Source organism: Mustelus asterias, chromosome 1 (assembly GCF_964213995.1).
Source record: "Mustelus asterias chromosome 1, sMusAst1.hap1.1, whole genome shotgun sequence".
NCBI classification, from domain to species: domain Eukaryota; kingdom Metazoa; phylum Chordata; class Chondrichthyes; order Carcharhiniformes; family Triakidae; genus Mustelus; species Mustelus asterias.
In genome coordinates, this window is record NC_135801.1 from 8,136,495 (window position 1) to 8,157,647 (window position 21,153).

Here is a 21,153-nt window from a genome sequence, read left to right on the forward strand (position 1 = left end):
CATGCAACAAGCCTGTACACATATAAATACCATCATTGGTGAGCACTTGACATCATTCGTGGGTCTAGTTGAGAGACCCATGATGGTCAAGGAGCTGGTGCTTTCGAAGTAATATTTCACCTGCCAACTGTCCATCATTTGTTATTAATGGAGTGCTTGGCAGAAGTATGTCACCCACACCACCCGGACGCACCCCCCCCTCCCCCGTCCACCCCCCCAACATACCCCAAGTGTTTCTGCTGCTTGACTTGCCGACAATATTGGCTATATTTATGACTTTGACTCCGCACTGTTCCCCTTTCAGGACACTTAATTATTTGAAAGCATTAGAACTAGTCACTCAGCCTACCAACAGAGATGAGATGAACTGACTACAATTAATTGAACTGAATTCAACTCAAATGGGTACACTTGAACATTCAGAGAATTACTGCCGTGTAATTGTAACATAATTCATTCAGTAAATTAAACTTATAGAAACCAAGTGGTTATTTTAAGATCAGGAATGCCATTTCAGTAAAGTGATGAATGGCCTTCCATAGCTAATAATACTTCACTTGAGCACCGTCTATTGATATTCCTGAAACTTCATTAATAATTGTCTGTGAAAACATTTTAAATTAATTTATAGGTCAAATATAAAGGTCTATTCTTTTTGATATACTCTTCAGGCTGCCATTTGTGTGAGGTACTTTTAAAATCTAGGAGTTAGGAGATAATAAAAACAATTATTGTCAAGGGGTGAAGGGGATCAAAAGTGGCACAGTGGTTTAGCACTGCTGCCTCACAGCGCCAGGGACCCCAGTTCAATTCCCGTCTTGGGTGACTGTCTGTGTGGAGTTTGCCCATTCTCCTCCTTTGGTGGGGGGGGACCATGAAAAGGTCCATTGAAGTCGGGCGGGAATCTCCGGTTTTCAGGTGAATGGGGCCGGAGATCGGGCGGGAATTGGTCAGGCGAACGCCTGGAGAACCCCGTCCAGGGATAGGGTAAGGGAGTCAGTGCTGATGGCCTCTTTCTGCACTGCAGGGATTCAATGATTCTACATGGGGCGGGGCGGGGGGGGGGGGGGGGGGGGGAGAGGTGGATTAGGCTATTGAGTTGGATGATCAGCCATGATCACAATGAATGGCAGAGCAGGCTTGAAGGGCCGAATGGCCTATTCCGGCTTCTATTTTCTATGTTTCTCATTGATAAGGTATTCACTGTGAGAACTGGCGTCTCCAAATCCCACTGCAGAATTTACAAGGGGAATTATGAATGAGATCTCGTTGGCATGATGCTTACATCCCCGAGTTGTTGCAGTCCGTTCCAGGGGGAGCTAATTGTCTCAAACACACCTAAATTTGGGAGAAAATGCGTTCGTCTTTGTCTTCCAATGATTGAGAGAGTACGATGCATGCTAAATTTTGTCACAAAGGCCAAGAATGAGCTCGAATGAGTTAATTTAGCATTGTAGGTGGGACCCATCCTGCACTCAGATATATAGAAACATAGAAACATAGAAGATAGGAGCAGGAGGAGGCCATTTGGCCCTTCGAGCTTGCTCCGCCATTCATCACGATCATGGCTGATTATCCAACTCAATAGCCTAATCCTGCGTTCTCCCCATAATCTTCGATCCCATTCACCCCAATGCTATATCCAGCTGCCTCTTGAATACATTCAACGTTTTGACATCAACTGCTTCCTGTGCTAATGAATTCCACAGGCTCACCACTCTTTGGGTGAAGAAATGTCTCCTTATCTCCGTTCTAAATGGTCTACCCTGAATCCTCAGACTGTGACCCCTGGTTCTGGACTCCCCCACCATCGGGAACATCCTTCCTGCATCTACCCTGTCTAGTCCTGTTAGAATTTTATAAGTTATATTTATTTTATAAGATATATAAGGGGGACATTTTCTAGGGTCTGCATTTATCTGCCCTGGATTGCCTGATAAACTGAATGTCTATAGACTGTGGTGGGTCAGAACACACAGATGATGAGCAGCCAACTTATTAAGTGAAGTGGAAGAAAAATTGGGCAGCTTTCTATGCCAGCGTCTGCTGTGACTTGTCCAAACGTTTCAGATGCTCACTGTGATCTGACATCTGGAAGGGCGGAGCTCGGAAAATCTCTCCATTCCTTTGGTCCCACCAGCAAAATAATTTTCCACATCGATTCTAGCCTACTTGATGCCACTTTGAGCCCAAGTATAACGTTTAAAAATGTTTTGTGACTCTGGGCTATCGTAGAAAAGGCAACCGCCAATAACAAGTGAGCAAAAACATGTGGAATTACCATTGCTAAACGCCATTCTTGATTTGGGCTAGTCCTTCAGGAGCACAAATTGGAGATTACATCACTGAGGCCAATGTGCCAATTACTTTGCAATGATCCCCATTGTCCAATGATCAACATTTACCCAGATACTGCCATAAATAAGCACTGCTGCCTCATAGCGCCAGGGATCCGGGTTCAATTCCTGACTTACATTAAGTGTAATGTAATTAATGTAATTAAATGAATCAGCGCTGTAGTGTGGCAACTAGTTAAGTTTAAGTTTTTAAAGCTTATTTATTAATGTCACAAGTAGGCTTACATTAACACTGCAATGAAGTTACTGTGGAAATCCCCGAGTCGCCGCATTCCGGCACCTGTTCGGGTACACTGAGGGAGAATTTAACATGGCCAACGCACCTAACCAGCACGTCTTTCAGACTGAGGGAGGAAACCGGAGCACCCGGAGGAAACCCACGCAGACACGAGGAGAAGATGCAAACTCCGCACAGTGACCCAAGCCGGCAATTGAACCCGGGTCCCTGGCGCTGTGAGGCAGCAGTGTTAACCACTGTGCCACCCTTAAACTAGGGGATTTTCATAGTACCTTCATTGCAGTGTTAATGTAAGCCTACATGTGACATTAATAAAAATAAATAATATATTGGAGGGAAAATCCCTTCAGGATATAGGCAATGGTGGTGATGCTGTATTTATAGTCAACCTTACATTGCACTGAGGAGGTGCAGGTGAAAAACCTTCTTCCCAGGTAACAATTGAATGACTGCTAGGTCCCTGGGGAAGATAGGAAAAGGAGTAGGCCATTCTATTATTCAATGAGGTCATAGCTGATCTGTATCTTAACTCCATTCACCTACTTTAGCTTCATATCCTTTCATAGTTCACAGAATTGTTTGTGAGTTCCACACACTTTTATTATCCTTTGCATGCAAAATGTATTTCCTAACATGGCTTGGCTCTGATTTAAGGCAATGACACCTTGTCCGAGGGAAGTCTTGTGGTGCAGTGAATATCTCCCCGGCTCCAGGTTCGAGTCCCATCTGAGGACTTGATGGCCAAGGAAGGTGGGTTCATAACATGGTCAAACAGGTTGGGTGTCAACATGCAAAATTCATCCAATATGACAATGGCTGGCGGTAAGAGTAGGAGAGACTCCTGCTCAGCCGCGCTTGATGCGGACTGGCACTCCTCAAGCTAGGGGCCCCTGGCGGCAATCTAGTGGCCTGTCCCAGGAAAACCACCTAATTTTGGGAACAGATGAAAGTCTGTCTTGTGCACCAATAGGGTGCGAGAAGAGGAACAACAACCTTGTCCTACACTCGCGCACCCAGCAGATAAAGAATCTCTCTCTCTAATCTATCAATTCCTTTTGAAAATCCTTAAAGCCTCAGGTAGCTTACCACTTAACCTTTAAAATTCCAGGGAATTTGATCCTGGTTTATGAAATATCTCTTCATAAGGTAATCCTGGGAGGCCTATTAACATTCTGGTGAAAAGGCATTACAAGGTCAACGCATCCTTTAAAATGCAATGAATAATTTCAGAGGACATTCGGGATCAGCCTGGTGGTGTTGCCTATAGACTGGAGAGGTACATAGAATTGTTTCTTCTCTGTCAATGATGAAATAAACCCTAGACACGCAACACACCCTAGAGGTTCACATCTCCCGCTTTTGGCCTTTCTAGAAGATGCTGCATACAAAGATACAGTTTACAGGGGGAGGCACAGTGGCACAGTGGTTAGCACTGCTGCCTCACAGCACCAGGGACCCAGGTTCACTTCCTGGCTTGGGCCACCATCTGTTTGGAGTTTGCACATTCTCCCCATGTCTGCGTGGGTTTCCTTTGGGTGCTCCGGTTTCCTCCCACAGTCCAAAGGTGTGCAGGTTGGGTTGATTGGACATGCTAAATTGTTCCTTAGTGTCCCGGGATGTGATAGATTAGAGGGATTAGCGGGGTAACTTAGCGGGGGTAGAGCCTGGGTTGGATTGTTATTGGTGCAGACTCGAAGGGTCGAATGGCCTCCTTCTGCACTGTAGGGTTTCTCTAAGCTTAATGACACCATGTTCTGCTGAGTAAATATTCATTTCCCCCATTCACTTTACTGGATTTAGAATCTAGAAAGAGCAAATTATGGGCACATTTTTCTTTGCTCCACTGTGAAGTCTGTAGCAACACGAACATTTAGATTACTTGAAAAGGGTGTCTCATTGCCTGTTAATTTCAGTTTTGGCCATTACCAAGTTAATGTTGTGTTTTATAGGTTTTCCCATTTAAAAAGGTGATTGAGAAGCAAATAATTCCAACTTGTTGTTTCTGGGATCAATTAGTAACTGCCAAAACGTGCCTGCCTAAAGATCAATTCTCAATGAACACATTTATTTTTCTCAAATTGGACAAAATCTATCCCCTGCTCCCTTTCTCTCTCTCTCTCTCTCCCCATGGGGCATCACGGTGGCACAGTGGTTAGCACTGCTGCCTCACAGCGCCAGGGACCCGGATTCGATTCTTGGCTTGGGTCACTGTCTGTGCGGAGTTAACACATTCTCCCCGTGTCTGCGTGGGTTTCCTCCGGATGCTCCGGTTTCCTCCCACAGTCCAAAGATGTGAGGGTTAGGTGGATTGGCCACATGCTAAATTGCCCCTTCGTGTCAGGGGACTAGCTAAGGTAAATGCTTAAGGGGATAGGGCCTGGGTGGGATTGTGGTCGGTGCAGACTTGATGGGCCAAATGGCCTCCTTCTGCACTGTAGGATTCAATGATTCCATTCTATGAGATAGATAGAGGGAGATAGACATCAGACAGAAGACAGATAGAAAGACAGACGAGAATGCTTTCTCTCTGTTGGTAACACATATTCAGAAAATCAGTCCTGAATAGCAACAAATTGAAGTTTTAACTGTGTATGGACACAACTTTGTTTGCTCTGTGTTGGCTGGATTCATCCCCTTTCAAAATCCAGGTGCTAATTTTAAACTTCACTGAATTTAATTGGATGATGTCCAATTTCTATCTCATCCTTTCCTTCTTCTTAAGGGAGGCCATTAAAAATAGCCTTCCTTTCATGCTTTGCCAATGGTGTTCCCTTCCTCAGAGTTCAAAACCAATTGACCCGTCCGATCTTAGAAGATAGGAAAAGGAGCTGAATCCTAATCCAAACACTGAAATGTTCGACAAATGTGAGCTTATTATCCAGAGCGTTCGTCAGTTGTGGTAAAACTGGAATTAAATTATTGCTGCAATTGATCCCAGCTGATAAAAATCACTGCGAAATGCCTGGAAGAAATTACATTTTCAACGGCAAGGCAATCATGGAATGAAGGCAAACAACACTTGCTTATGCCATCTTCCTGCAAGTAAATTATGTACTCGTCATCAATAACCTCCAGCGAGCCGATGAGATAGATTTGTCAATAAAAGCTAAGTATTAGCAGCTCCGCTGAGTGGGTGAGACGCGTTGGGTTCACGGACTGACAATGTTCTTCACCGAGGTGAAGGAAATACCATTCCTAAGCAACATCTGTAATCAGGCCCAACAAATACATGATACGTCACACAGAACACGGTGAGGAAATTACTCAGTAATAAAGCAGCGACTGTGGAATTGGAGGTTAGAAACCTCATTAAAGAACGAGAACATTTGGATGCAAAGATCAGAGGACATGCAGATCAAACTGGTTGCAGGGAAATGGTGATAAAAGTAGCAGCACCCTGCCGAGATGAAAGGTAACGCCCACTAACTAAGCAACATTTGGGAAATAACTCTCATTTGTCAACATGGTGGGAGATGTAGAGACAGCAAAATGCTAGATCTATGAGAATCGTAAAATCCCTCCAGTGCTGAAGGAAGCCATTCCGCCCATCGAGTTTGCACTGACACTTAGCCAGGCTCACCCTGTAACCCCACATATTAACCCTGTTAATTCCCCCTAATCTACACATTTTAGGACACTGAGGTGCAATTTAGCATGGCCAATCCACCGAACCTGCACATCTTTGCACTGTGGGGGGGGAAAACCATAGCACCCAGAGGAAACCCACGCAGGCATGGGGAGAATGTGCAAACTCTACGCAGACACTGGAATTCTACTGCCTCGCCCACCACGGAATTGGAGCAGGCGAGGAGCGGACAAGGGAAATGTCCGTTGACCTCGGGCGGGAATTTTCGGTCTCGCTCGAGCAAGGCCATAAAATCCCACTCAGTCACCGAAGGCCAGAATCGAACTTGGGTCCCTGGCACTCTGAGGCAGCAATGCTAACCACTGTGCTGCAGTGCCTCACCATTGTGAGAAGGACAAAATATCTCAAACTAAAATAATTGTCAGGGTTCCTGCATCCTAGTAAGAAGTTTAATAACACCAGGTTAAAGTCCAACAGGTTTATTTGGTAGCAAAAGCCACACGTGTTCTTACTGTGTTTACCCCAGTCCAACGCTGGCATCTCCACATCATTCTTGCATCCTAGTCAGAGTTCACTTGATATTTCAGTAGAGTACTGGGTGAGTGTGGCACTATCGGAGCACCATCAAATGAATGAAGTGTTGCGGAAATTAAATTGTAATTCCAGCTGTTAAGTTACAACAATTGTGGAAATTAAGTTATGACCAACAACTCTGGCAAGTAATGGAAAATTAGCAAACAAGGACTTCATTGAGGCCAGCACTTGCATACTCAGAATAAGCGACTAAGCTAAACCTTATGTTAGTTCCATAAACACTGTGTTCCCAGCCTTGGCCAAAGAATGAAAATAAGACCCTTTCAATTACAAAATTCCAAAGAGCAAGATACGGTGCACTATAACTGTTACATTTTCTGTATGAATCGACAAAACACCCTGCAATGCTTTGCACTGTATTGTGTTCTCACTTGTGCACAAGTAATTAAAGCTTGGAAGTCTGAGTACTCTTGGTGCCTTGTGTTGTTTGTACCCAGGTATTCGATAGTGGAATTTGCTAATTGTCTTGAGAGTCAAAAACACAAAATTTGAGGGTAAGTTGTGAGAGGAAATGGGAGCACCCGGAGGAAACCCACGCAGACATGGGAAGAATGCGCAAACTCCGCACAGATAGTGACTCAAGCTGGGAATCGAACCCAGGTCCATGGGACTGTGAGGCAGCAGTGCTAACCACTGTGCAACATGCCGCCCCTATTGTCTATACCAACAGCTACCTCTTAACTGATTTTCTTTATAATCTGTGGTGGAGCATATTAAACTTTAATTTAGTAATGAGCACATGTTTTATTACATATTGTAAGAAGAATCAATCCTAAAGTATGTCCAGTACCGTCCCTTCATATCCCAAAACCCAGTTGGAGGACTTGTGTAACTTGTGTCCTGTACATTAGCAATAAATTGGAACAGAAATTCTTCCTTCTCAGAAAGAAGGAGCTTGCATTTACATTGCATTTTTAGGATATCACAAAGCACTCCAATGACATACTTTTGAAGTGTAGTCACTCTTGTGTGTTGCGGATAAACATGACATCCAATACTTTTCAATGCTGTTCACCAATATGCTAATATTTTAATTGCAATCTTGTCTACATGCTTGGTTCCTTCTGCGAATTGTCAAGTGACTCAGCTGTGTTTCGCAAGAGTTGACAGTTGGATTGGTGCCCAACACATATTGGATGACAATGAAGCTCTGAGGGCTGTCCTCTGAGTGGCAGGCAATTTGTGTGACTTCATGTTCCAGAATAACTGGCAGCCTTATTTCATCTTGACATACACATTTTGAATTTCCGAAATTGGAGTGATCGCCAGTTAAATATAATTCCAAGGGCTTGTTCCTGTCCTGAGGCAACACTGGAGGGTTTTGAGGAGCAAAACCTCTTCAATCTTACCTTCCTCGGAGGGTGGGGTGTGCAATAGGGAGGCCAATCCATGACAGTTTTCCCATAACAACAGTTGAAAGTAAACCCTACTGAGCATGGTGGCACAGTGGCTAGCACTGGTGCCTCACAGCACCAGAGCCCCGGGTTCAATTCCAGCCGTGGGTCACTGTCTGTGTGGAGTTTGCATGCTCTCCCCCGTGTCTACGTGGGTTTCCTCCGGGTGCTCCGGTTTCCTTCCACATTCTGAAAGATGTGCTGGTTAGGTGCATTGACCCGAACAGGCGCCGGACTGTGGCGACTCGGGCAATTTCACAGTAACTTCATTGCAGTGTTAATATAAGCCTTACTTGTGACTAATAAATAAACTTTTAACTGTAATGAATTTGGGCTCAGTGCCTCAGATCTACAGAGGGCACTTTAGCATTGACTCAGAGCTACTTGACTATCCAAATGCCTCCCAACGGCCGAGGCAAATGTTTTCTTTGTTTTGCATGTCTTTTATGTTTTAAAATAAATTTTTATACGTCTTAAAGCTGAAAGATATTGCCTTTGCGAAATTAATTGAAGTTTTTTGAGAGAATCGGGCCACCAACAGGGAAATTCCCCACAACACCTTGTCAGCGATACTAGCATATGAACGTACATACATATAAACAGATGAATTCAGAGCAGGAGAAGGCCATTCGGCCCCTCAAGCTTGCTCCACCATTCAATAATACCATGGCTGATGATCCATCATCGTTTCAGCAACCCGTGAATGAATTTAAAAAATATACGCAGACTGCAGTTTTTTCTTTTAAAACTTCAACCAGTTCACCGAACTGAAGTAGATTTTGCAGATAGAAGCTAGTCACACTATTGCGCGTAGCCAAATCTATCTTATTCACTCATTTAGGTGGTGTTGAATATACATTGAAGATGTAAGTGGTAAGATAATGTACTGATTCCATTCTATTTGAGGTGCTGTCATATACAAAATTGGATTTTATCTCCGTACAAAATGAATCATTAACGCTGTAATTCCAGACGCAGTGAGATTCCATTCATGGCATTTTATTTTCCTATTAAATAGCTGTGATGGCATCTGATGTGTGGCACTTACTGAATGGAGTTTTCAATGCGGTTGATTGTGAGAAAAGCTGCCAGGTTTGCTGTGTAGGAGGAGATAACAATCAGTGCAAAGAGCCACCAAACGCCCATCATCATTCGAGTAGCGAGAGTGGTGTAAGGAACCTCGCCGCCTGCAGCAGGAAGAAAAATATAGACACCAAGGGTTAGGGTTGTTCTACCAAACCAGTCATGTGCACCCGCAAACAATGAAAAGCAAACTGGCACCTTGGTTTACGCATTTCCTTTGTGAAGGTTGAGCAAGAACCCAAGCTCTTGGTTCACTAAGGGAGTATTATTGGGGTTAACTTGTATGAAGTCCACTCACTTCTCCCCCCTGCTCACTAAGTCCCAGGTCAAGCAACCACACCACTTTGAAGTTCTCATCCGTCCTTTTGAATCACTTCATGGCCTCACGCCCTCCTTATCCCCGCAATCTCCTTCAACCCCACAAACCCCCTCCATTCCCGTGCTCGCTTAATTCCAGCCGATTGGCCATTCCCAATTTTGACCACTCCACCTTTGGCTGCGATGTCTTCAGCCGTCTAGGCTGTAAACTCTGCACCTCCGACATTACATCTCTCTGCTTTTCTTCCTTTTTCTTCCCTAGACGCTACTTAAAATCTACCTCTTTGATCAAGTCTTTGGTCATCTGCTCGAATAAACTGGGCTTGGATTTAATGAAATACCCCCCTCTCACATATCCCTAGTCAAAAGGTCAGCAAGGTCAGCCCACTCCCACTCCAGATAGCATTCCCTCCTCCACACCCCCATTCCAGGTCTTAGAATAGAAACATAGACTCCCTACAGTACAGAAGGAGGCCATTTGGCCCATTGGGTTTGTACCGACCACATCCCACCCAGGCCTTATTCCCGTAGCCCCACACATTTATCCTACTAATCTCCCTGACACTAGGGTCAATTTAGCATGGCCAATCAACCTAACCTGCACATCTTTGGACTAAGGGAGGAAACCGGAACACCCGGAGGAAATCCACGCAGACATGGTGAGAAAATGCAAACTCCACATGGCCAGTGACCCAAGGTCGGAATTGAACCCGGGTCCCTGGCTGTGAGGCAGCAGTGCTAGCCACTGTGCCACAGTGCCGCACAAACGATCCCTCCTCCACACCCCCACTCCAGATGACTATCGCTGGACTATTAATCCAGAAACCCGACTAATGTTCTGGGGACCCAGGTTCGAATCCTGCCATGACAAATGGTGGAATTTGAATTCAATAAAACAAAATCTGGAACTAAGAACCTACTGATGACCATGAAACCATTGTCGGTTATTGGAAAAACCCATCTGGTTCAATAATATCCTTTAAGGAAGGAAATCAGCTGTCCTTACCCGGTCTGGCCTACATGTGACTCTAGAGCCACAGCAATGGGGTTGACTCTCAACTGCCCTCTGAAATGGCCAAGCAAGCCACTCAGTTCAAGGGCAGCAAGGGAAGGGCAATAAATGCTGGCTAGCCAGTGATGCCCACATACCACAAATGAATTTTAAAAATGCAAGTTGTTGTTGATGGAAGTTAAACCACATTGTCCCCATTTTACTGATGTATGGTGGGTACAATGAGGGCCCATTTGGCAGACCAAAGGTTTGTCTGACCCCTGAAAAATGTCGTGAGCCAAAACATTCTTTAGGTATCTCTGGTGGCCTCTTAAAACAAGTTAATTGCTTTGTATATGTAAATGAGGAAACTGCCTCAGGGCATCCAAACATAAATCAGTTGTGGTGATTTTTTTAGCAGCAAACTAAAGAAAAGCTTTTACTTCACGGGGAGTGAGGGCATGCTCAGTCACTCCCCTTGGATCTACCCACAATCTTGACAGAGGCCATTGGCTGTGATTAACCCAAGTTCTGGCCTGGGCCTTCTAGGTTGAGGTGCATACTGAGTGCTCAGTCCTTAGCCCTGATGAAGGGTCATCCAGACTCGAAGCGTTGGCTCTTCTCCCTCTCCACAGATGCTGTCAGACCAGCTGAGATTTTCCAGCGCTTCTTGTTTTCATTTCAGATTCCAGCATCCGCGGTATTTTGCTTTTTGTGTTGCCACCAATATGAGATAATCACTAATGGATCCAACGTAGAATTCAGGTGAAACCTTTTTACCCACAGAGTGAGGAACTTGCGTCTGCATTGAATAATTGGAGGCAAATAATTTGGGATCGCACGGTGGCACAGTGGCTAATACTGCTGCCTCAGAGTGCCAGGGACCCGGGTTCGATTCCTGGCTTGGATCACTGTTTGCCGTAGAGTTTGCACGTTTACTGCATGGGTTTCCTCCGGGTACTCTAGTTTCCTCCCACAATCCAAAGATGTGCGAGATAGGAGGATTGGCAATGCTAAATTGCCCCTTAGTGTCAGGGGGACTAGCTAGGGTAAATACGTGGGGTTATGAGGATAGGGCCTGGGTGGGATTGTGGTTGGTGCGGACTCGATGGCCGAATGGCCTCCTTCTGCACTGTATGATTCTGTGAATCTCTATTAGACCATAAGACATTGGAGCAGAATTAGGCCACTCAGCCCATTGAGTCTGCTCCGCCATTCAATCATGGCTGATTTTTTTCTCATCCCCATTCTCCTGTCTTTTCCCCATAACTCCTGATCCCGTTATTAATCAAGACACTTCCTGTGAATAGTATAGATGCATTTAAGCTGGATAATTGCATGAAGGAGAAAGGAATATACAGATGCGATTACATAGAAAAGATTAGATGAAGTCAGGTGGGAGGTTGCGCATGTGGAGAACAAATACTGGCATAGATTTGGTAAAATGGTCTGTTTCTCTGCTGTAAGTTCCCCCATCGAATAAAATTAAGAACACCAGCTACTTTTATCTCAAGGATAATTTGAATGAAGGTCTTGTAGGAATACAAAACCAGGCAAATGAAGAGCTGAAGTAATTAAAAGCTAATCAAGCATTTCAGACCATTATACGCATTTCACAATCTAGTGTGGCATTAAAATGTGACATTCTGAGGTATGCCAATTCCATGATGATGCTTTGTTTCAACATATCCTCTTGGCTAGTGCATGTCTGAAAGCTTTTAAAATCAATTTTACATTTAAAGGTATACGAGGCTATCAACCACAAGCTAACACCCAGGGTGGGATTTTCCCGCCATGCTCGCCCCAAAACTGGCAAATCCCACCCGAGGTCAATGGACCTTTGCATGGTCCGCCGCCCCCCCCCCCCCTCGCCTGCACAATTCCTGTGACGGGCAGGATGGGAAAATTCCACCCCCCCTCCCCCAGTCATGAATGACTTATAGTCAAGGCAGGAATTTAAATTGCAGCATTGTCTGGTGTGAACAAAATACAGTAAGAAGTTTAACAACACCAGGTTAAAGTCCAACTGGTTTATTTGGTAGCAAAAGCCACACTTTTGCTACCAAATAAACCGGTTGGACTTTAACCTGGTGTTGTTAAACTTCTTACTGTGTTTACCCCAGTCCAACGCCGGCATCTTCACATCGTGAACAAAATAGTCAGGCCAGATTGAAATATCAGTGTGGCTAATTCAGAAGGAGGCCATTTGGCCAATCCAGTCTGCACCAAATCTCTGACAGAGCGACTTACCCAGGCCCTTCTCCCTGATCCCCATAAGCTCACCCCGCGAATCCCCCTAACCTACACGTCTTGGGAGAAGAAGGCCAGGGCTAGAAAAGTGTAGCCAGGAGGAGGGATTGGATATGTTGGGGTTATTTTCCATGGAACAAAGAAGGCTGAGGGGTGACTTGATTGAGGTGTATAAAATTATGAGGGGAAGAGATAGAGTGGACAGGATAAAGTTATTTCCCTTGGTGGAGAATTCTAGAACCAGGGGACATAGATTCGAGATGAGTGGCAGAATGTGTAGAGGGGACATGAGGAAGAACCTTTTTACGCAGAGGGTGGTGGGTGTCTGGAATTCACTGCCTGAGTTGGTGGTGGAGGCAGAGACTCTCAACTCTTTTAAAAAGCACCTGGATCTGCACTTGAAGTGCTGTAAGCTACAGGGCTATGGGCCAGGTGCAGGGAGATGGGATGAGAAAAGACACCTGGTGTCCTTTGACTGGCATGGACAAGATGGGCCGAATGGCCTCCTCCTGTGCTGTAACTTTTTTCTACGGTTCTAACCTGATTCTGAATTACTCGAAATGATTTTTTAAAAATGCAAAACTATTTTCTACTTTGGTTGTGGTGTGGTAACCAGTTCCTTCGAAATTAAAAAATAAATCAAAACCTTTCCAAATGTACTTCCCAGTTTCATTGTACCCAAAAGATTCAGATTAAATTTGGCAACTCATTGATGGCCTGCTAAAGGGCCGTTTTAGGATGTGGGGTGGGGGCTGGTGGTCGGGGTGAGGCTGCAAAGTTTTTGTAATTGGTACTCAAAATCACCGAACGTTAAGTAGCGCTGCACTTTGTGCATCAGATTCTGTGATCATTTCTCCAGATAATGTTGTTTTCATGCGAATTAAGCCGAGAAAAGCCAGTGCAATTGAATAGAAGCTCCAAGCCACGATTACCTAATGTGTCACCAATTGGTCAAGGTGCGTGTGCATAAACTTCTACAAATATTACAATCGATTGAATCAAGGGTGAACAATGATTGGCATCAGTGGATGGCAAAGTACTTAATTAATTAAATTAATTTATGTGAAATTACAAAAGCAAACTGCAAAGAGTTTCAGTTTGTGAGTTAAATTTTGAGCTTGGTTCATAGAATCCTACAGTGCAGAAGGAGGCCATTTGGCCCATCGAGTCTGCACTGACCACAATCCCACTCAGGTCTTTATTTACCCCAGCTATTCCCCATAACACTAAGGGGCAATTTAGCATGGCCAATCCACCTAACCCGCACATCTTTGGACTGTGGAAGGAAACCGGAGCACCCAGAGGAAACCCACACAGACAGTGACCCAAGCCAGGAATCGAACCTGGGTCCTTGGCACTGTGAGACAGCAGTGTTAACCACTGTTCCACTGTGCCATTCTTGCTTTGCTACCTCAACTGAGAAACATCTGGTCATCAAGTTTAAGTTTATTAGTGTCACAAGTAAGCTTACATTAACAGTGCAATGAAGTTATTGTGAAAATCCCCTAGTCGCCACACTCTGGCGCCTGTTCGGGTACACTGAGGGAGAATTTAGCATGGTGAATGCACCTAAATAACACATCTTTCAGACTCTGGGAGGAAACTGGAGGAATCCCACGCAGACGGGGGGAGAATGTGCAGACTCCGCGCAGACAATGTGGAACTGGGAATTGAACCTGGATCCCTGGCGCTGTGAAGCAGCAGAGCTAACTAAAAAGCTGATTTATTAGTCACAAATAAGGCTTACATTAACACTGCAATGAAGTTACTGTGAAATTCCCCTAGTCTCCACAGTCCGGCACCTGTTCGGGTAAACGCAAGTAACCAGCACATCTTTCAGAATGTGGGAGGAAACCGGAGCACCCGAAGGAAACCCACGCAGACGCAGGGAGAATGTGCAGAGTCTGCACAGACAGTGACCCAAGCTGAGAATCGAACCCCGGTCCCTGGTGCTGTGAGGCAGCCGTGCTAACCACTGTGCCACCGTGCCGCCATTAAGGAGTCAGTTACTGCAGGAAGGAGAGATGATATCTTGAGATGATTACTTGTAAGGTTGGTCAAACATTCTCCAGTTTTTAAACTGTACCAGAGGTTTCACTTCCATTTCCAACGTTCTGCCTAACATGAAAAGGACCTCAGGAAAGACAAGCTTGGGCCATTTCATTTGAATGTGAGGGACTAATTTAACCGAGGGCAGATTTAGATGATGGCTTCTGCGTAAAATTCATTAACTTCAATATACATTAATCTAATCATATCAGTATCAGATTTTATGAATTCTATCTGTAAATTAACAACCCATTTGGTGAAATGAAGATAATGTGGTGAAGCAGTCTGGAATTTTAAAGGAACACACCGTGGCTAAGGAATAATAGACTTCAGGCTATCCCGCTGTTTAATATCCACAAGTATTACTTTCATTCTGATGAATGTTTCAGTAGTTAATATTAGGAACATGGTTCAAGTGGGTTTCATTAATTTGGACATCAAAACGTATGGGGACTTCCTACAGAAGGAGAGTAATATTATTTAAGATGTTTTGACATTCAATGAGATTCACGCAGAGTCCATAGAGTTCAGCAGAATTAAAAATGCTGCATAAGATTGAACTCAAGTGTTTAGTCTGTAAGAAGTAATGATTTTCGAATAGCTAAAAAAAATCTAAGCTTTGGAAGCTGTGGTGATTGTCACTTTAAGACCAGCCTTACTGAGTAAGGGTCACGAGGTTTGAACAACTAATCAACATGGCGGCACGGTGGCCCAGTGTTTAGCACTGCTGTCTCACAGCACCAGGGACCCGCGTTCAATTCCAGCCTCAGGTCACTGTCTGTGTGGAGTTTGCACGTTCTCTCCATGTCTGCATGGGTTTCCTCCGGGTGCTCCGGTTTCCTCCCACAGTCAAAAGATGCGTGGGTTAGGTTGACTGGTCATGTTAAATTGACCCTAATGTCAGGGGCATTAGCAGGGTAAATGTGAGGGGTCATGGGAGTGGGGCCTGGGTGGGATTGTGATTGGTGCAGACTCGATGGGCCGAATGGGCTCCTTCTACACTGTGGGAATTTTATGGGGAATCTCTTTAAGGGGAGGAGTTTCCCTAGTTAGAAAAAGTGTGCTTTGGTCTAGCTCGAAGCGTGTAACTAATGAGGCAACCTTGTAAATAAGATTTGTCTGGTCCTATCATATATTAAGCTGAGTTTTATTTTCACCCTACCTGTAACGGCAACACTACATCCTGCACCCTCTCCCATCCTTCTCCTTTACAAACAGTATGTTTTGTCTGTATAGCGCGCCAGAAACAATACTTTTCACTGTATCCCAATACATGTGACAATAATAAATCAAATCAAATTTTCAAATCAAATTAAGAAGCCTCTGGGAGGACATCTTCACAACTAGCGATAAGGATAAATGATCCTGATGCTACCTCTAGCTCTACACCTGAGACTATCACTGAAGGAAAAAATATATACAGCAGAATGCCTTTCTTTGGGTGTTTAAACCCATTCAACTCCTCCATGAAGGACTGGAGTCAATCCATTGGGAGCCTTATGTTTTATTTCCAGGCAAACAAAATAGGGGAGGAGGCAAACGGGAAAGCAATTCTCCTGAGTGTCTGTGGAAGTCAGACCTTCAATCTTATTTGCAGTTCACAACCCCAAGTATGCCCGACTCTGAATCATTCAGTGAAGTCGTGGATTCAGTGAAGGGTGATTTTCAACCCAAACCATCAGTCATAATCCAGAAATTCAAACTTAACTCAAGGGTGAGAGCCCCAGGTGAATCGATTGGACTTACATTGCTAAACCAAAGTGATTATTGGAGCATTGTGATTTTGGAGTGACCCTAAACGACATGCTGAGGAATCGGTTGGTTCGTGGCGTGAGCAGTGATTCCATGCAGTGCCGATTGCTCACAGAAGTTGACCTAAATTTCAAATGGACAATGAAGATGGTGCAGGCCATGGAAAGCAGGAGCTGCAGCTCACACCAAATGGCACTATGTATGAATTAGGACTGGAATCTGCAGCCAGATATGGAGCCAAAACCACCAAAGCAGCTGCGAAGCCAGAAACATTTTCAGTCACCCACAGAACAAAAAGATATAGTGGAGACAATCAGGCAACGTTTCTGAAGGTGATATGTTAGCAATGTGGGGGTAACCACACTCCTGCATCATGTATGTTTGAGGGAACAGAGTATTTTTATTGTCACAAAAGAGGACATTTGATAAAACAGTGCAGAGCTAAGTCAAGACTGCCGAGTAGCCAATCAGCCAAGACGTTACAAGTATACAGTATGAAAGAGCCTGACACAATTTATTTCTGATACTTAATCTCTTTTTAATGGTAAGCAAGATCAGCAGTCTAGGTGGATTGGCCATGCTAAATTGACCCTTAGTGTCCAGGGAATTATCAAGGTAAATACGTGGATTATCAGGGTAAATACATGGGTTTACAGGGATAGGTCCTGGGTTGGATAGTTGTCGGTGCAGGCTCGATGGGCTGAATGGCCTCCTCCTGCACTGTCGGGATTCTATGATTCTATGAAAGCCGTCAAGTCAGATCCTGTTACTGTAACACTCCTCGTAAATGGGAAGCCTTCGAGTATGGAAATGGATACGGGGCATCAGCCACTGTGATGGGTGAATGCACATTTCAGTACCTGAGAGAGGTTCTCCAACCACTGAATTTGGAGAGCACCTCTGTCAAGTTGAAGGTGTTCACAGGAGAAGCAATAAAAGTAAAAGGCACCACGATAGTAACTGTGAGCTCTGGGCAGCAGTCTACCCAGCTCCCCATAATAATAGTGATGGGTCTTGATTGGCTTAAAGAAATCAATTGAATTGGTCTGGGATCATTCAACTGATTGAGTCTATGTATATAGTGTACAATTAGAATTCAGGACGAAATACAAATGTAGTTTTTTTCTCAGATTTTGATGGTGTTATCTATTCACCTGTATGAGGTAATTTGGTAAATAAGGATTGGAGTTAAAGGGGGAGGGATGTGGTGATTGTTACTTTAAGACCAGCCTTAGTGAGTAAGGGTTACATGGTCTGAACAGCCAATCAACATCCAGCATGGAGAATCTCTCAAAAGCCATGAGTTATCCCAGTTAGAAAGAGTGTGCTACGGACCAGCTCAAAGCCTGCAGCTAATGAAACAACCTTGTAAATAAAGTTCGGCTGATCAATTTAAGAAGCCTTGGGGAGTAGATCTTCACAGAAGCTTAAGTGCCAACCACTCTGACCACTGTAAATAGGTGCTCAGCAACTCAATCAACTCCAGGGAGCAGATAAGCGTTACCGAGTTTCTAAGTAGACCAAAATACGTGCAGGTTTCCGATTCCCATTTGAGCCTGATAATGGGGTCTTGAAGCATGCAGGGAAAACCCTGGCCTAAATGTCTCTGTAGATAATACTTGGTTCAGCTCATCTACTGGACGAGTTCCAATAGCTTGATGGAGTTGCAGAAGGGTTTTCTTCTCCCCCCACCCCCCCCGCACTTATTGGCCCTGGGAATTATCTCTGCATATTTGCCTCTCCCAGAAGATTATATATACACATTATATACTCAGATACTGAAAGAGTCTGTGCCCTTATGCAACAAGATATGGACAACATTCAGGCTTGGGCTGATAAGTGGCAAATATCATTCATGGAGGTAATGACCATCTCATATATCATTGCTGAATCCCTCACTTTCAACATCCTGAGGTGTTACCATTGACCAGAAACTGAAGTGGGACCAGCCGTATGGGGCGGCACGGTGGCACAGTGGTTAGCACTGCTGCCTCACAGTGCCAGGGACCAGGGTTTGCCTCCGGCCTCAGGTAACTGTCTATGTGGAGTTTGCATGTTCTCCCTGTGTCTGCGTGGGTTTCCTCCAGGTGCTCCGGTTTCCTCCCACAATCCGAAAGACGTGCTGGTTAGGTTGATTGGCCATGCTAAATTGCCCCTCAATGTCAGAGGGATTAGCAGAGTAAATATGTGGGGCTTACGGGGATAGGGCTTGGGTAGGACTGTTATCATAGCAGGCTCAATGGGCCAAATGGCCTCTTTCTGCACTGTAGGTATTCTATGATATAAATACTGTGGCTGCAAAAATAGATCAGAGGCGAGGAATTCTGTGTCAAGTAACATACCTCTTGACTCCCCAAAGCCTGTCCATCATCTATAAGGGACAATTCAGGCTCCGCTTGCCTGGATGAGTGTGGGTCCAACAACCCTCAAGAAGCTCAACAGCATTCTTAAAGTAAAGTTTATTTATTAGTCACAAGTAAGGCTTACATTAACACTGCAATGAAGTTACTGTGAAATTCTCCTATCAGAACCCCATCTACCAACATAAACATTCACTTCCTCCGCCACCGACGCAGAGTGACAGCCATGTGTACCATCTACAAGACACACTGCGGCAAGTCACCAAGGCTCCTTTGACAGCAAGTCCACAAACTCTACCACCTAGAAGGACAAAGGCAGCAGACACATGGGAACACCACCACCTGGAAGTTCCCTTCCCAACCACTTACCACCCTGATTGGAAATTTATCACTGTTCCTTCACTGTCGCTGGGTCAAATTCCTGGCACTCCCTCCCTAACAGCACTGTGGATGCACCTACATCACATGGGCTGCAGCAGTTCAAGAAGCCGGCTCACCATCATCTACTCAAAGGCAACAGGAGACAGGCAATAAATGCTGGCCTTGTCAGCAATAGCGACAGAAAGAATCAAAAAAATATGGCCATGGTGGGGAGTGGGACAGTCCTGATGGGCCAACTAGTCTTGTCCTTGTCTCCATCAGTTTGTATGTTCGTGGAGAGACAGATTCTCAAGTCATGATCCTTTTCAGATTGTGTTCTATAACACAATTTAAAACATTCTTGACCTACATTACTCAGAAGCTCCCTCTGGCAACCTGGGAATGGAGGGTAGGGGTGGCATCAGGGTCAGTGGCTACAAGGTTCATAAAGGGGGCAGTGGCAAGGAAGGCAACTCTAGGGGGAATTTTACCATTTTGAGTCTAAGTGCCGGATCTGGGCGTCAAATCGATCCGCGCCTGGAATCCTCTTTCCAGCGCACCCATACACGTTTTGCCGGCTCCGGCCCGATCCACGCTGTGGGCGGGGCTTAGCGCTGGCGGACCGATCGGTGCTCTGAACTGCGCATGCGCAGTTCGAAAAAAATCTGACAGCACGCCCAGGCGGGAAAGAAAAAGCAGAAAGTGGAGAGAGCGGCTCTCTAGCATTCATCCTCTGGTCGGGGGTGGGGGGGGGAGAGGGGGGAGGGGGTGTGACCAATCATCCCCTGGGGGGGTGGGAGGAGGGGGTGTGACTGATCATCCCCTGGGGGGGCGGGGGGGGAGGTGGCGGAGGAGAGGGGGTGTGACGTCTCATCCTCTGGTCGGGGGGGGTTCCGCTGCCTGTCTGCGGCCGATCCCTCCTGGCACCATCACTGGTTCACTACCAGCCACAGCCATCTCTCCCGCTCTCTCGCACCTGCGGGGAAGACTAATCTGTGGCAGGTAGTGAACCAGTGATGGTGCCAGGAGGGATCGGCCGCAGACAGGCAGCGGAGCCCCCCCCGAAGCAGAGGATGATACGTCACATCCCCTCTCCAACCCCCCCACCAGGGGATGATCGCCCCCCCCCCCCCCCCCCCGCCCCCCCCCAGGGGATGATCGGTCACACCCCCTCCGCTCCCAACCCCTCCCCCCCAACTCCCAGGGGAAAGACGTCACATCCCCTCCCCTCCCACCCACCCCCCAGGGGATGAGACGTTACACCCCCTCTCCTCCCACCCGCATCCCCCCAGGGGATGATCGGTCACAACCCCTCTCCTCCTCCCACCCCCCCCCCACCCCCCCAGGGGATGATCGGTCACACCCCCTCTCCTCCTCCCACCCCCCTCCCGCCCCGACCAGAGGATGACCTGGGTCAGGGAGCCGTTGCAGTCTCTGACCCCGCTCTTCGGAGGCTGCAGCGGCGACTTCAGACTTTTATTTTGCAGGTCGGTAACAGCGCGGACGCGGAACGGGCCAGAAGACGGTAAAGTGGGATTTGGCGGTCGAGTTGGGCGCGCGGTTCATTAAGTCGATTTAAATGTATGTAAATGCATTTAAATCGTCGGGCCGCCCGATTCGGGCACAGGCCGGACCCCCGCCCGAATCGGGTGTCGGTAAAGCCGCGATCTGCTCGGATTCGGGTGCAGATCGCGTTAAAGGCCCGACGCCCAACTTTACCGCGATTTCGCGCCCAAGTTTTGGTAAAATCAGGCCCATTGACTCAGCGATACTCTCGCTCCCTGATGTTTGTTTTTGCTGGAGACACCCTGAGGTACCTGA

At 45.9% G+C, this 21,153-nt stretch overlaps 1 protein-coding gene across 1 annotated transcript in view; it reads right to left on the reverse strand.

Annotated features, from left to right (window-relative positions):
• Positions 1-21,153, reverse strand: part of grid2 (glutamate receptor, ionotropic, delta 2) — an 858,176-nt gene that overhangs the window by 142,559 nt on the left and 694,464 nt on the right. Inside the window, exon 12 of the mRNA XM_078225205.1 lies at positions 9,218-9,356. Coding sequence (XP_078081331.1) covers positions 9,218-9,356 — 139 coding nt within the window. The remainder of the gene's footprint in view (positions 1-9,217; positions 9,357-21,153) is intronic.